The sequence below is a fragment of the Bombus vosnesenskii genome, unplaced genomic scaffold (assembly GCF_011952255.1).
Source record: "Bombus vosnesenskii isolate JDL3184/JDL3185 unplaced genomic scaffold, Bvos_JDL3184-5_v1.1 scf7180000013352, whole genome shotgun sequence".
Lineage (NCBI taxonomy): Eukaryota > Metazoa > Arthropoda > Insecta > Hymenoptera > Apidae > Bombus > Bombus vosnesenskii.
This window is the reverse complement of record NW_022882988.1, coordinates 4,191,410-4,207,224: the sequence shown is the minus strand read 5'-3', so window position 1 is coordinate 4,207,224 and position 15,815 is coordinate 4,191,410. Positions and strand designations below refer to the sequence as shown.

The 15,815-nt window shown below is 41.4% G+C and overlaps 1 protein-coding gene across 9 annotated transcripts in view; it reads right to left on the bottom strand.

The window, feature by feature from the left end:
- Nucleotides 1–15,815, bottom strand: part of LOC117236967 (protein Fe65 homolog) — a 146,198-nt gene that overhangs the window by 7,124 nt on the left and 123,259 nt on the right. For 8 of the 9 annotated variants that reach the window (XM_033500445.1, XM_033500443.1, XM_033500442.1 and 5 more), the window contains 2 exons: nucleotides 2,199–2,351; nucleotides 129–358 (listed from right to left, as the gene is read on the bottom strand). In XM_033500445.1, coding sequence (XP_033356336.1) covers nucleotides 129–358; nucleotides 2,199–2,351 — 383 coding nt within the window. The remainder of the gene's footprint in view (nucleotides 1–128; nucleotides 359–2,198; nucleotides 2,352–15,815) is intronic. The other variant, XM_033500446.1, reaches the window with a different exon arrangement.

The window sequence follows — 15,815 nt, the reverse complement described above, 5'->3', positions numbered from 1 at the left end:
TTCGTCGAATCGATCCGAATAGACGTTTCGCGTTTTTCGTTCGTCTCGATGTAGAGAAGTTTACAACAAGCCATCTATCGGTAATGTATTCATTCGCTACATATTCGTAGCTCAGATCCGATACTCACCCTCGTGTTTCTGCCATCCGGGTGGCAGATTCTCATCTTTATCCTCGGAATCGGTGGTATCCACCTCCGCCGGCTTCTCCTGGGTATTGTTCTGCACAGTGGTATTGTTCTTTTGATCCTTGGGTTGCCTTCGCTTCACAGGAACCGCGTACAGCTCGCTGTTCAATCCACCCTCCACGTGTGGAACGCCTCCCATTTCTGTCGTTTCGTTATCCGCCTTCTCGCAATAACTGTAATATCCCACGGCTCAAGATTATCACATTGTACGAGCACACCCTACGATATTCTCTGTGCGATTCTAACCACTCACTTTACCACGAGAATTTACTCTGATAGATATAGTAGACTTTACGAAAGCAAAAAGACCGCAGCCTCGAAGCAACGATGCTAATTTCAACGTTCTACTTTGACGTCGTTCTCGCCAAGGTTACATTATCGCGTACGCGTACATGTACTGATCGTTCGCAAGCAGACAACGATTTCTCAGATTTATAATTCGACGTTAAGAGGAGGAAGCTTCGCGCGCCACGTACGGATGGATGGTTCTCGTTAACATTTTACTTATCGTCGTTCGCATTACGATCAATCGCATTACGGATCACGTAATTGACCAATGGACAGTGGCTGGTAGAGTTTCATCGATCGCGCGATTAGCATTCGACAATGACGAATCGCGATCGCGTCGATGATTGCACGCGTCATCGGACCTACTTACTGGGAATAGCGCGCAACTTGTGATTAACGTACCAGGTGAGAATAGAAATTACCACGAGCACCGAGTGAAACGAGAAACCGGCGATGAACTAAATCGATCGATCTTCACGGACACTTCGTTCACGTTGGAATTTCTTTTCTTGGTGTTTCGCGACGATCCGCTACTTTCACAATGGTGATAAACGCACGATCTACGAGATGCATAAACGGTACGGATGGACGAAGAGAGTGCTACATTAAAAACATGGTAAAAGCGGTGCAGCGACAGTGAAACGTTCGTAGACGTGAATCTATATTGAATAGGAGTTAATTTTATTCCGCTGTGCGGAACACTGCCGCTCAGTGGAATAAAATCCATTCTTCAGGTCGTAGGTACTGATGCGGCATTCAGACGCCCACTTTCTAGTGGATAAAGGCGCGGTCGAAAGATCGACGCGTACCCGGGGAAAACTTGGTTTTACTTTCTAATGCGAGCACCGTGAAGAGTCTGGTATGTCTGGCGGGCAGAATTTTTACTGTATTCCACGTTTTCAACGGAACTGACGCGTTTTTTCCTTGGGGAAAAGTGCGATCTTCCATCGAGCGCGTTTCCTTGCGTGTTTGACTAATCGGAAAGAATATCTCCTTCTTTCCTTCCTGTTCTTTTTTTCTTGTCGTTCACCACAAGCCAAACTTTGATCACAATTTCTCATGTATCTTACGTCTAAATGCTTACATCCTTTTTGTCAAACTTAATGTTTGAAAAAATGGGTGGCGTAGTCGACCGAGAGATACGAAGAGGAGTTACCTCGAATACTCGATTGATCACGCGTCCCACGTTTCGAACCTGCGCGGTGTACCTAGCATGCAATGCTGAACGCGTCCACAGCCAACAAACTTCACAATACTGCAAAGTATACAGGGTGTTGGATGGAGGGGAAGGTTGGTACAAGGATAAGCAACAACAACTCGGGCTCGAGTTTCCTACGGAGCAGCGAGGAGCATTGCCGCCTACAAAAGCTCGCGATTACAGGTGAAAATCGCATCGGGTCAGCCATTGAATTATATATATATATACATACATACATACATATATATATATATATATAATATAAATATACTGGAACAAGTATCCAGACACGACGCTAGCGGTTATTTGTTTAAGAATATAATAATAAACGAAATTGTGTGTAGCAGCGGGGCAGCCAGCAAATAGTATAGTAACAACAACAACAATAACAACAATAATATAATATGTATACGTATATGAACATCCAACAAACAGAAGACTGTGAAGCAACAACTTTGTTCGATTAAGAAATAGTGCAGCGATTTAATAAGGTTTCTGGGTACGACGAGTGGCTCTATCGTACGTACTTTCTCGAATCCGATAGATTCGCAGCGTCGACCGTGTCCGCGGATGCTGACTGAACGGGAGGCAGAATCGAGGTAGACGACGACGAAGATCGAGGATTTCCGTTGAGGGTGTCGTCGACCAGAGCAGACTCCGCAACACCCTCGCTGCGGTACCTGAATCAGCACGTCGTCGTGCGCATTACTTAAGGGATCGATCGTCGTTGGACCATGTTTCGTTTTCTCTATCATTTTCGCTACCATTTTCTCTGTCGTTCTATTTTTTATCGACGATAGAATCGCGTTGAAATAGGTCGAGTGTACGGAGTAAATACGGTTCTATCGCGTTTCATGATAAACAAGAGTAGGTTTCTTGCAGGGAAGTTTTTTGATGCCATTCGGCGACCGAAATTGTATGAAATCGGGCGTATTTGGTTTCTGGTTGATGCATACATTGTACGCGATGGTCGCATTATCATATCGATGCGATTATTACAAAGTCATGAACCTGGGTTCGTTATGACGAGAATGGATAACTGTCCACTGACAGTACTTTGCATAATTAAACTTCGATTTAGTAGCATTTGCCGGCCGTGTGGTATTTATACAAGCGAATTTTCCCGCCGATATTTTTGACCAGTCGAATCGAGCGTTGATACGCGTTGCAAATAGATTTTGTTCAGAACCTACTTCTCGTTTTATAAATACGCGTTACAGATGTTTTTTTATTTTCCCGTGGTGAAAATATCACGAATGACGTCAGTTTCAGCGAACGTAGTTTACCACGTTGGTAATACAAAAATTCAATTTTCATTGGAATTTCAAAAGGGAATAATAGAATTTTCGTTACGAGAATTTATTGGAAATTGACGTCGTTCCCTGAAAACTGTACTACAATCTCGTCTACCCTTATTTTCTCCTACAAAAACTCCATTCGAATTCTTTCCTGCATTTCAAAATTTCGCAATTTTTCAAGAAATCGTGCCATAAAGTTCAAACATATTTTTCACTACTTTTTTCCTTCTTTCACAAAATCACATTCGCCCACGCGACATTTCAAACGAAACGATCGCCACCTACTCAATCGAATAATTAAATACGCCTACAGGCGTCGTTACAATTCAGAGGTAACTGTTCCGTCTATTTATTCTGGGAGCTTCAAAGTCAAAAACTCGACTACGAGCCGAGCTACCGGCGAAAATAGTATCAACGGTTATAAATTTTCCAATGAGCGAGTACAACGGCTTAAAGACGAGCTCGATTAACCGTCGCGTCGTGATTTGTGCGCGCCGTACTGGCTGGAAATTACCGCGGCTGCAAGGAAGTGCCATTTTAATTAACGATTGGGGAACGGAGCCAGGCACCGACGTGGTTAGTACAGGGTCGCTAACCATGTCGAAGTAATTAGGGGATTAGCCGAGCGGTTTGCTGACTAACGTCGTTCGTCTCTCCGGAGCGTCGTTTGGCCTAGTCTTCGTCGTCTCCTTCGATCTCGAACCGGTCAACTTTTAATTTCCGACCGCCACTGGGATTTCAATTTTCTCGCAAATATAAAGCATAAGGAGTAGGTTTTTGATACACCGTGTACGTGCCTGTCTAAGTGTCCTAAATATCGTCGACGTTAACGTTCGAGATACAACAAGCAGCTGTCCCAATATTTCGTAATCATTTCTAGTCTTTTCACGATTCGTTAATGTTCGCGTTCTCAATGATTTTTGCAATATCCATTTTTTACTTTTAGTTAACCGAATCTACGAACAGACTTTGACGGCATCTATTCTGGAAATCATTTATTATTTCCATTATAAGATATTCGTGGAACGTTACAACGACACCTTATCGTCGAATAATTACTAATATCTATTTTCCACAGGACACATCTCGAAATAGATTCCTTTACGAGAGAAATACGTTTCGTTAAGCCACGAATAGACTTTGACGTCTACCTTTCGAATGATTTATCGCGTTCGTAAGCTCACAAGTACAGCTAGCTGGAACTTTCTTTTTAAACGATTTCTTTCCCATCATCCCACCGATGCATTTTCTTCTTGCAGCTATGACACCCTCCGAAGGTTCTGTAATATCTTGCTGCAGTAGCAAGCGCGATCTTCAATACCGTGTTCCTGCCTTCTCATATAGATCACGGTTATCCATCACTATGGTAAGAAAAGCGGAGTCTCCGGATCTTTGTGAAATGTCTCGACGTTGATGCACATTTTCTTGCTAAGGTGACCAAAACCGAGGGCCAATCTACCGATCTTTCACATTCATAATCCATTACTTGGACAAGTTTCACTGTAACGAATCGTCCGATGGAAAAATATTTGTCTTCCGAAGTAAAGCTCTCGGACGATATCTCGCTGATGATAGGATTCTTCGACAGCAATAACAGTTCTTATCAGAAGCCAATAGGTTATTAATTCATCGTGTATCAAGATGCGAAGGCAAAAGGACGGATAGATTATTCGAGGGAATCCCGATCCCTTTTGACAGTCAGAAACTCGATCCTTTATCCGGACCGGATGACCCGACCATGAATGACACTTATCCCTCTGCTCCCTCGACTTGGACCATATTTTAAGTTGACGGGGACTTGTCAGGGTCTTCGTCGGTCCGATATTAAATTTTCTCAATTGTACACCTTCGCGTCATATATTCCTGTGACTGGCTATCGAGCTTTAATAAACGCGACAGAGATTTCGGTAGACGCAACTGGTAACCGTTAATTACAGTTTCCAACGAACATGTAATTTTTTGTATATGTCGTTAATTAGCTCTCTAAACACACCCCTTTGACCGGCTCGAAATATCGAAACAAAACCAGAGAACGCGGCGCGTTTCGTGCTGCCGTAGTTGATATTTGCACAATGTACGTACATTATTTATAGAGGGTATCTCGACGCGTTCCAGGAATGTAATTAAAATTGAAAGCCACAGGGAAAAGATACGACGAGTCGGGTGTTTCGTATTTTTTGACGCCACAGAAAAAATTACAATTGGCAAGTAAAAAGAGGTATTTTAGTACGAAATTGTCGAAAAAGAGAATAATATCACAAAAGAGAATTCTAATATCAGTTTAATCTGATTAATACCAGGCTGCATATAATTAACGTTCTTACTACTTTTCGAATGCTCCAGAGAGTGACAAAGACACGTATCCAATTACAAAATCAAATGAGAAGCTAGTCTTCGTACGAGAGCAACATTAAATTCCATCTGTCAGTCAATTAATCAAATACGAATTACCAAAATCGTCTGTTTATTAAATCTGATCGTAGGGTTCTCATGAAACTTTCAAATAAAAATCATTACATATACAATATTTGGTACGTCGTTCGTTTTTTCGCAAAATTTCATGGATTTTTTATCCGTTGTAAACGCAACCAGACAGGTTGTCCTTCTTTTAAACTATATCGTATTTAACGCACACTCCTTTAACGACTAAATAACATTCAAATCATAAAATCAGTAAAAATTATACTCGTTACGTTTCCTGCCTGTAGTTTCCACTTATGATTCCCCTTGAAAAGTAATGTCTCTGTTCTCGTACAAAAACGCATTAACACACTGCGATCGTTAGTTTCCCTTTGAATCATGCGCCATGCGAAACAAACCCCTTTCCTTGTTCAAGTGCGATCGCAATCACGTGTTTTCGTTTAGAACTTTCGCATAGAAAGACGTCTTTTATGTAGACTTTACAGTGCATATAGCTTCGAACGCTTAAAGTAGAAGGAGACAAGAAACAGAGAGATGGAAAGTAGAGAACGAAGAGAGTGCATTGTTGGGAAAACAGAGAGGACCAAGAACTATCTGTACTTGGAATGGAGAAGGAAGGCGCGAGGTTTCGCGCGAACGACTGTCCGCAGCTTAATAACACCGTTTTAAGCAAGTATGTGGGTTAGCAAAGGTACGGCCAGAAGCTTGGAAATTCGCCAGAAGTTACGGGGAGGAAGGCAATGTACATAAATGCGGTCGGAGCGCGGATGGCGATCGATTAAGCCGAATACCTTTGCGGGAATTCTCTATCGATCGTCGTCGATGCGACAACTTTCGCGGCGGCCAATTGTCCGTTTGTGTACCGATCGCAGCTGGCTAACGCGAAACCAGCGATTCTCGCGCCATTTGCTAACGAACCTACGCTCCTTCGCTTTGACTTTACGACCGAATGTTTTAGACTACGTTTCGACAGCCGATCCATTTTCCAACGAACTAACGTTTTCACGATTCACGCGTTCCACGCAAGCAGGTACATTACGTGTACATAGAAATTGATGTGTGCTTAAGCATATTTTATACATTTATGGATACGCGCGAGTGAAGCACACACGACAATGAGCATTATTTGGTCGCTGCTAATTGACGTGGGCGTACGATTAGGAATATTTGTACATTTACGTATATGCACGAGCGAAACACACACGACGATGAGCATTATTTCGTCGCTATGTGCCGTTTCCACGAGTCGAATCCGCGTTTAATACTATGACGACCAGTTAGAGACATTCCTCTAAATGTATAAGGGAACTGTACAAAATTTAGCTATGGCCATTATACGCTAATAGTTGACACTCGCACGAGGCCAATAGCGTCAGTGGTCATTAACGTGACGATTCCGTAGCGCCACTGGTCAGCACAGTGTTAATACGCGCACGATGTGAAATTCAGGCGATAGCGATAATTGGTATTTATCTTTCGGAAGAGATAAATATTCGCAAACGTATTCTCCGTTCAATTAAATTATACCTGGTGTTTGATAATAATTTGACAAACGTATGCCGCGTCAGATAAAAATATAGAGAACATTCTTTTTTATATGTAAATAAATCAGAAAGCGAAGCGTAAAAATAGATTTTGAGAGAACGTTGATTATCCATGCACCCAAAATTTTATTCTTTTTCCTTATTTTCACTGATACGTTCTTCGGACCAATGTTAGATCGACGATAATGTAATCTTGACGTGCCACCGATCATTCGTGAAATTAATAGAATCGTTCGAGTAAAACCACTAGGAGCGATATGAAGTGAAAAACAATATTTTACAGCGTAATTACTGTGCGATAAAATAATTAACTGAAAATCGCTAGTGTGGAATAGCTTCGATACTGCCTTCATGCTACAAGAAAAAGAGAGAACCGCTCATTTGCATCTCTTACTACGTAGAACAATGTTGCGCCGCAAGTCGTTCGCGACTTCCGAGCAAGCAGTGTTTCGCGCGTTTAGATTCCGTTTCCCGGGTCTCTTATTACGTTCTCTCGAGACGTGCCTGGCGGAATGTAAGTCACAGAGGCTCGTAGCTTACGGTCCAAGGGCCACCGAGAATATTGTACAACGTACCAGCGTCAATATTTAGTTTCTTTTCTTCGTACAAGGGAATTCTCGTAGTATTTTCACTGTAATTTCGCTGGGCTGTTTCGCAAGTACCAAAGTCGAAACAGCCAAAGTTGATATTACGAATGATGAATTTAATACTTCTTTAATCGAAACGGCGTCTACTAGCGTGTGTAGCGACGAAAGTTACTTCGTGCCTTTTTTCGTAAGAATAAATACGTCGATAAGCGCTATTCTCATACAACAGTGAAGGCAGAGTACATAAAATTTCGTTATTAGTTTACAAATTAGATCTCTTGCTAGAAGAGTGACACGATTGAAAAAAGTAAAAAATAAGAAAAAAGATTTGACACAGAAATTTTGAAACGCATAATTATTAATTGCTCACTTTCCCCCTTTTACAATTTAGTTAATATTACTTTGATTTTCAGGATCTCTAATAAAATGTTATATATTCATATTCTTTACGATTACAAAAAGGGGCAAATTGTGACATCTCTTGATAAATACCCTAACGTAATTGAATAATTATGACATTCCTATTCAAGTAAAATCTTAAAATCGAAGATTTCTTAGATATACCGTCCTCATATCAAAATAACGATATTGAAAGCAAACGACCTCGAGCAAATCCCCATCTCTTCTAAATCTACTCTAATAACCCTAATTATATATCTTTTGAATTACGTCTACTCTACGTAAAATAATATCACCACAGAGAAGTGCGGGTATTATCGAGTATTAATCCAATTACATTACTAAATTCCTGGTCGACCTGTATCGCGAGATTTCCATCTCATTCAAGTTACCTTTGGCGCCATAGTCGAGACTCGATTCCCTAATGGTACCCTTCCAATCAAAGCGTGAATCGAATCACGTTTGGCAACCGGTTTCATGATCGATTAGCCGTTCTGTTTGCTCTGCTCGTGATTACCTTCAGACACATGAACGATCAGAGAAACCAGCGAACAGACTGCTAACCTAACGTAGAATCGTGTCGTTATCCAAGAGATCTAAACTCGAGCGAAGATAGAAATAGGAGAGAGCGTAGGAAATCTTAATATAAACCGTGGCTGGTGGTTAGCTTCACGACCTTAGGAGCAAGAACCAGAGCCTGCACAGACGGCAACGACGAGAAATCATAGACGACTACGTAATATGGCCGATCACGGTAACTGAAATCAGCTGTCGGCGGCTCGTAATTGTAAACCCACCCTATATATGGACACACGGTGTTGCCGTAACTTTCAGTGAGTTGTAATTAAACCCAATTAGGTCGTAAGGTGAGCAACTTCTGACGCACCTGGCTGAACCGTAAATTACACCGGCAAGTTCTCTATCCGCCGCGACCATGATTACGGTATACGCAACTTTGCAATTTCTGGCCGGAACACCGATGTCCGGATATCGGTGGAGATTAGACAGTCCGTTTGGCGCGAGGCTCTCGACTGAAAAGCCGATCGACGGAATCGGATTCTAGTTCTTTCGCGTAATCGTGACTCGACTGGTAATCGCTGGATTTTCTGTTCCCTGCGGACCGTTTGAATCGCAGTTAACAGACACTCGGCGTAATGGACTTGGCGAGACCAGGTATTTGTCTATTATTTAAATAGCAAGATCGTAAAGAATTTGCGGTCTCTGGTGGAAAAACCATTGGTTTAGAACGATCGTGACCGAGGTTGCGATCAGTTACAGGTCGACCTTGTAATTTTATTCGCTGAAGGGTGGAAAGATTTCGAATTACGATTAACACGTCCAATGTTGCGTTGCTTTCGTGCAATTTTTATCTCAAGTGTTAGATTATCACGCGTGTCACTGCCGGTATATTTACAATTAATGGGAGGGATGTAGCGACAAGTCACGTACGAAGGGATGAATGCGACTGATTTAACTGCATCTGGTAGTATACGCGTTCTACTTGCACGCACTTCGCTTTAGAAATGAATTTCTATCGTTGTTAGCAGTTTAGCGATCTCGTAAAATTGAAATTTCCAGAACGTAAGTTGCGAATGAATTATAACTAGACTGCGAAACTTTGTGCAAATTCATATTTTTCTAGACACGTATAAATATCTCTTTCACCCTGTGAATATTCTAACGAGCGCTTCTCATATTTCGTCTATTTTTGTATATTACGCGTATATTGGACATACAAATTAAGTTTTCTACAACTAAACGACCATCCGCAGTCTAATTACGATTCTTTTCTCTTACGAAGAAACATATATCGTAGGCTAAAAGCATCGGATCAGTTTCCCAACTATACTATCGAATCTCTTCTGCGAACTCCGTTACCAATTCGAGATTAATATCACGATAGATTTTCGACTAAAAACTATTCCCAAGTAGAAGACTTCCTATATTTCCCCATTTGTTAAAAATACGTACTTAATTTCCATAAAAAACGAAACGATTTCAAACTGCCAGCCTGTTTAGAAATACCAGTATCGAACAAAGATTTCATCACCGATGATCCACGCAACCGCGAAACAATGGTACTCCGACGACGCGAGTGACGAATTTCGAACTTCCAAAAGAACTGTTCTAGCGCTTCATCAATTTCGCGATTCCCCGCCACGAGCAACGAGCGGTTTAATTACCATTCTCAATCAATCACAAGCCGATTCAAAATTCACGGATCCGGGCAATCTGAGTCGTTGCACGAGCGAGGGGAACAGGCCATCAATTTTCTCGAGCAAGAGACGCCAAATAGAATTACTTACACGGCGGACCATTAATCGGATGCGAGGCCGCGTAATCTGTTAGGCGTTCGGCGTGACACTCGCAGGTAGGAAAGAAGCACTGGGTACAGGGGGTTGCGTGTGTGCGTGTGTGTGTGTGTGTGTGTGTGTGTGTGTGTGTGTGTGTGTGTGAGAAGGGTGACGAACGACGGCTGCCAGGGTGAAATGAAAACGAACGATATAAGAAGAAAGAATCGTACACGAGCGAAACACCGCGTACGTGGGCGTTCGTACGAAGTACAGCGGAGTCGGGGGTGCTCCTCTAGCTCGATCAATACACACTACCAGCAACCCCTCTGCGTCCCACGCCGTCCCTCGTCCATTTCGTTCACCCCTGACACCCTATCCTCCCTATTCCATTTCGAACGACCCCTACTATCGTCGGTTTAGATGCTCGAGACCGCTGTCGTTTAGCTCTACAAGTCTTATCGCGCGAGCGCCTTCTCGCTTTTTTCGCGCCACTCGCGAGAGGAAAAACCGATTAGCGTGCACGCGTTTTTTTTCCTGGCTTTTCACGGCACAGATCGTTCAACCGGGCTTTGTTATCGCGTTCGCGGGTTGCCGTACTTCATCGGGGTTAGACGAGCTGTTTTGATTTCGTTTTAGAATCACGAGGGTGGAATTCCGATCGGGATCGCTCGACTGGGAACGCGGCGGAATGTTTGGTCTCGATTTCAGTTTAGGCAGATTGTTGAAAATGTTTGATAGAGTTGGGAGAGTCTTTCGACACTGGATGAGGGTAAATGAGAGTTAGGTATCGATTATATCGACGGAGAGTAAAACACTGTGATCGTGACGCGTAATTGATGTTGAGCCGTTCCACGTTAAGTGTTGCGGCATCTGGCCGCCTTGTATCCGTTGGAAAGCTCCAACAAATTTTGCTTTATTCGATGTAGTTTACGTTAGAAAGCGTACGATTGATCGCAGAGTATTCGAACGCTCGTAGAAACCTTTTATAAATATATCGCGTATCTTTGCGTGGAACATTAAAAAATTTCATCGATATTACGTCGAGGTTCGATCATCGCGATCATATCGCCAAATAAGACAAGTTCTTCTAACACAAAAGTTTTCTATGGTAAATATTCAAATACCTTCGTACGTGTGTAATAAATAAAAAATAAATAACAGATTCGTAATAATATAACCAGAAAATAAACGCAGAAAAGTCTTTACTTGGATCTGAAACTAAATTTAGTTCCATCGTCTTAAAGAATATTTTAAGAAATAGTTGACGAGTGGTATACGAAAAAGGGCACGATACTCTTCCAAATATTATCACTGGAATCGACTGGCTTGCGCAAGAGGGGTAGCCATTTAAGTCTGGTCGACCCGACAACGTATTCCCTGCGGATTCCGCGCCCTTCCAAAGGGTTCCAGGGCTGTACACAGTGAACTGAGGTAATTAAGTTTAGAGCGGAGGAAGGAACGTTACGGAGTTCGGTAACGCGTTCTTGCTCTCTTCCAAGATACCGTCTTTCACGTTCAGATTAAATTCTATAAATATCGTATGGTGCCGGAAGTCATGGCTTGAATTTAGATTCGCAAGACTTCTCATTCTCGTGTACAGTGGCAGGTCTGAGAACCGTAATTACTTTCAAACAATATCTCAATATTTATATATAATGGAAAAACAATGCCCTACATCGATATTTTTCGCACGGTTTCTTCAAATATTAAGTCGCCCGAAAACTTTCTTTCGTTTTATAAGGAATCGATGGATGCACAACATTTCCCGTTTCGTATTATTTTATCGAATTACGTATGGTCCATTTTGTTCAATCAAAATAAAGATCGCAACGTTCGACAGATTAGGTTTCATGTTTGTATAAAGATGCATCGTTGTAAAAGACGTGTCTGTAAAAGAAAGTCACTTTTCGGACAACCTAAAGCAATAAAACATCCACAGATTAACGAGTTAATTAATAAATCGTGGAAAAATAGCTTGACGCGTTCTTTTCATTCGGGAAGAGTTTGATATTCGGTTATAAAATATATAAACAAATTACGTATCGTGGAAATATAATAGATTGCTTATCTTGCTGGTTGTACAGCACAAGTTTTTAAGCACTTTAGTTTAATAAGACCGTAAATATAAGAAGCGATAATAGCTACGATTGATATTGAAATACGTCTGCTACGTTGGGAAATATAAGTATGCTGTCAAATAGCAACACTCTGCGTTTAAGAGTTAACAAGTTAGAAGTACTTACGTACACGTATATAAAATAGACGAGGAATTGACACGAGTTATTTGCTACGAAATATTAATAAGCAAACTTCTCTAAGGTTCACGCAAGTAAGAAACGAGGTCATTTTGGATTGAAACGATCACGAAACTATGACAGTTTCGTAATCAGAAAGTTTCGATAAACGATCCGCACGACTTGATAAGTTCTTGGTTCCAGAGCTGACTCATATCCGTGAGAAACACGAAGCGTCGCCGGACATAGTTCGCGTTCACGATCCGTGTATAACTTTGGGTCCCTCGGTTTATCCTTGCCCATCGTTAATTGACTATACCGTGTCTCTCGAGTGACTTGATTTATAAAAATATTCTGGAAACTGTTTTGGTCTTTCACATCACGTAGAACCGGTAAAATCATCACCTTGACGAGTTTCAGATCTCTTGGTTTTCTAATTATAAAAACATGTAGGTGCTTTCGATAAAACTTTTGTTGCTCTCTATATGGAAGAATAACTATATACGTATACGGGTATTTATTTATAGTTATCTACGTATTTACTACGTATATAATGGAGAGCATAAGTAAATCGACAACCACTGCTTTCGTATAAATTTTTTATCGCCGTCAACATTGAACTGGGCAAAAAGATACACACAATCGTTTCGCGCAAATAAAGCTAATGCAAGCAATTTTTTTAAATCCGTGAATATTTCTTATTCAGTTTCGCACGATGTTTCCGCTGGTCAAATTGTTCGGCTTTAGAAATCTGTCGTTACCGATTCGTTTACCCTCTTCACAGAATAAAGAAAAGAAAATGAATAACGTGTTCTAGGAAAACCTTTGTGAATTTCAAATATACCTATAGCAGGGCATTTAAAAAAGCATTACTGGCGGAACTTTTTAATATTTATACTTTACGTCCTTGAAAATAATAATAATGGAAACAAGCTCTTGCGTGTCGAATAAATTACACAAACAACAAACGAAGACCGCGAAGTCGCGATTAAAGCGCGAAACTTTTTCGCCGTCGACCGTAAAGCTTTATGATTGACGTCACTATAAATCGAGCATTCTCTTTCGGCACGGAATTCGCGCGTACAATGCGGTTAATAAACTGTCGGTTCTGAAAAGGATCGCTAGCCGGCTTGCTGGTTTATGAGCTCCCTTTTCTTTTTTTCTTTTTTTACGATACTCCATGTTTTACCCTCTGTCTTTCGGATCACAACACGTTCCCCTCCTCCTTCGTTCGTCTTTTTGAAAAGTAGATTTTAATCTAACGGTACGACGTCGGAAGCATCGACCAAAAAGGTATCGATCAACTACGCGTGCAAGAAATGATTTCATCGACTTTACTTGGCATTTTATGTTTTATATACGTCTGGAGAACATATTCGTTTATACGAGGATGAGGAAATTTCAGGGTTCTTTCCATCGAAAAATATTTAGGGCTTTTACACGTCGGTCCATTTATCGTATACGTTTTTTTATCGGGCCAAGGGAGAAGTCAAACACGAGGAAAGATAAAATAGGGGCAGGAATATTGACAGCAGTCAACGTGTCCCTTATATGGAATCGCATATTTTAGTTGAGCCAAAAGACTACGTGTTCTTGAAGAGTCAATGTTCAATCTACGTTGGAGGCTCGATATAAGCTCTGGCCATTTTTTTCTTTTTTTTTTTTTTTATAGCTTAAATATCAAATTAAGATTCATCGAGTCTTACATCACATACATCGGTATTTCTATCTCTTCCAACATTACCTTCATAATAATTTCAACGCTAAATCAAGACTCATACAGCCTCCTGTTAATGGAAACAAAGACTACTTCTGCCGTATTACCATAACAAAAGGATATTCTGAAATCCACCACTTCTGTATTCTACGAGTATACCGCCCAACATAACCTTTCAACAATTAAACTGTTCGTTCCATAATAATCTTGCAAATCTCGTACGCGAGACGATGTTCAATACAGAGCCCATCAACATCCGCTATATTAAATGAAAGCAGATTCGCTTCATGTAACAATGAGAAACTCTACTAATCTCGCAACGACGTAAGCAAGCGAACAAGCGAGTACGCATGTACCGTTTCCATAAATTCTTAAAATGGTAACCCCTGTAGCACGATGGCTTTCTGCTTTTCCTTTGCTTCAGACCGTTTTTTCTTTCTTCGCACTTTTTCTTGCGGTAATACCTGTGCGACGTAATCGGCGATCCAGGGAAGTTGGTGCGCCTGATAAGTCTTGCCGCGTGGTGCTTTGTAAAAGCTCGGCCGATTCAGGGACAGAGAGGAGGACAAAGGCGTCTCGGAGGCTATCACGGATAGGAGAAAGAGTAATACTGGAAAAAGTCCTTCCGGGGTTTCAGCCGAGGCGAGATTATCGGGCTAAACTGAAATCCAGAACGGGGACGCCCGCGAACCAGCTGTCCCGCACTGGCTGGCCCCATTCCCGCTTCCGTTTTATGACGTTTTCTTCTTTTTCTCGTTGCCTGCGGTTCTTGTTTGTCGGACAGGCTTACCTCACGGACGAATTTTACCAAGGAACTTGCCTATCTGTGTTTCCAGCACGTTTCCTGGAGTGGCTAGTACAGTTTGCGTCATGTATCTGCTGGTTGTTTTAAAAGACTGACAAGAAAAAGTCTACCGTGGGAATAAGAAGCTTTTTCTTGTCGCTACAATTGAGGACGGGTATTAGCTTTTCGTGACTTTCACAGTAGAACAGTGATGAATCGGTTAGAAAAAATAAATGGCGTAAAAATTAAATGGATATTCGCTAAATAATGTTGGCAGAAATTGGTGTTTTTAATAGAATGTTTTTAGAAATTTAATAGAATGTGGTTTTAGCAGAATTAAATTAGCCGAGTAGAACGATACTTGATGGCCAGACAGGATAAATAATATCGTCTCACGAATAATGAATTCATATTTTTCACTCGTATTCTTGAATATTATTTACATCTAAATTTCACCGTAAACATATAAATATTCATAGTTTGGTAACGACTGATTGTATTTCTCGTTTAGTTTTCAATGAATTTTCCATCAAGAATTTGATTTGTCGAAAGCTACAATTTTTATCTTGCGGTAGACATCATGCTCATCGATAGTCGTTTTTCACCGACTAGCTCTAGGGGAGTACGAAGTTATTCTCGCAAATAATTCTTCCGCGTTTTGAGGAATAGCTCGTGGCTGCCATTATCGTTGCACCTGCGAGTGTTCCACGTTGCTTAAATCGCCGATATCGAAGATTGGTTGTTCCACGGGTAATATACGGAACCGTGCATTTTTAACGACCGAAATATATCTCCGCATCCAACGGTACAACGAGCGAATGCGTAATCTGCGCAACAGCCTGCTAGCTTCGTAGAACGTTCGTTCG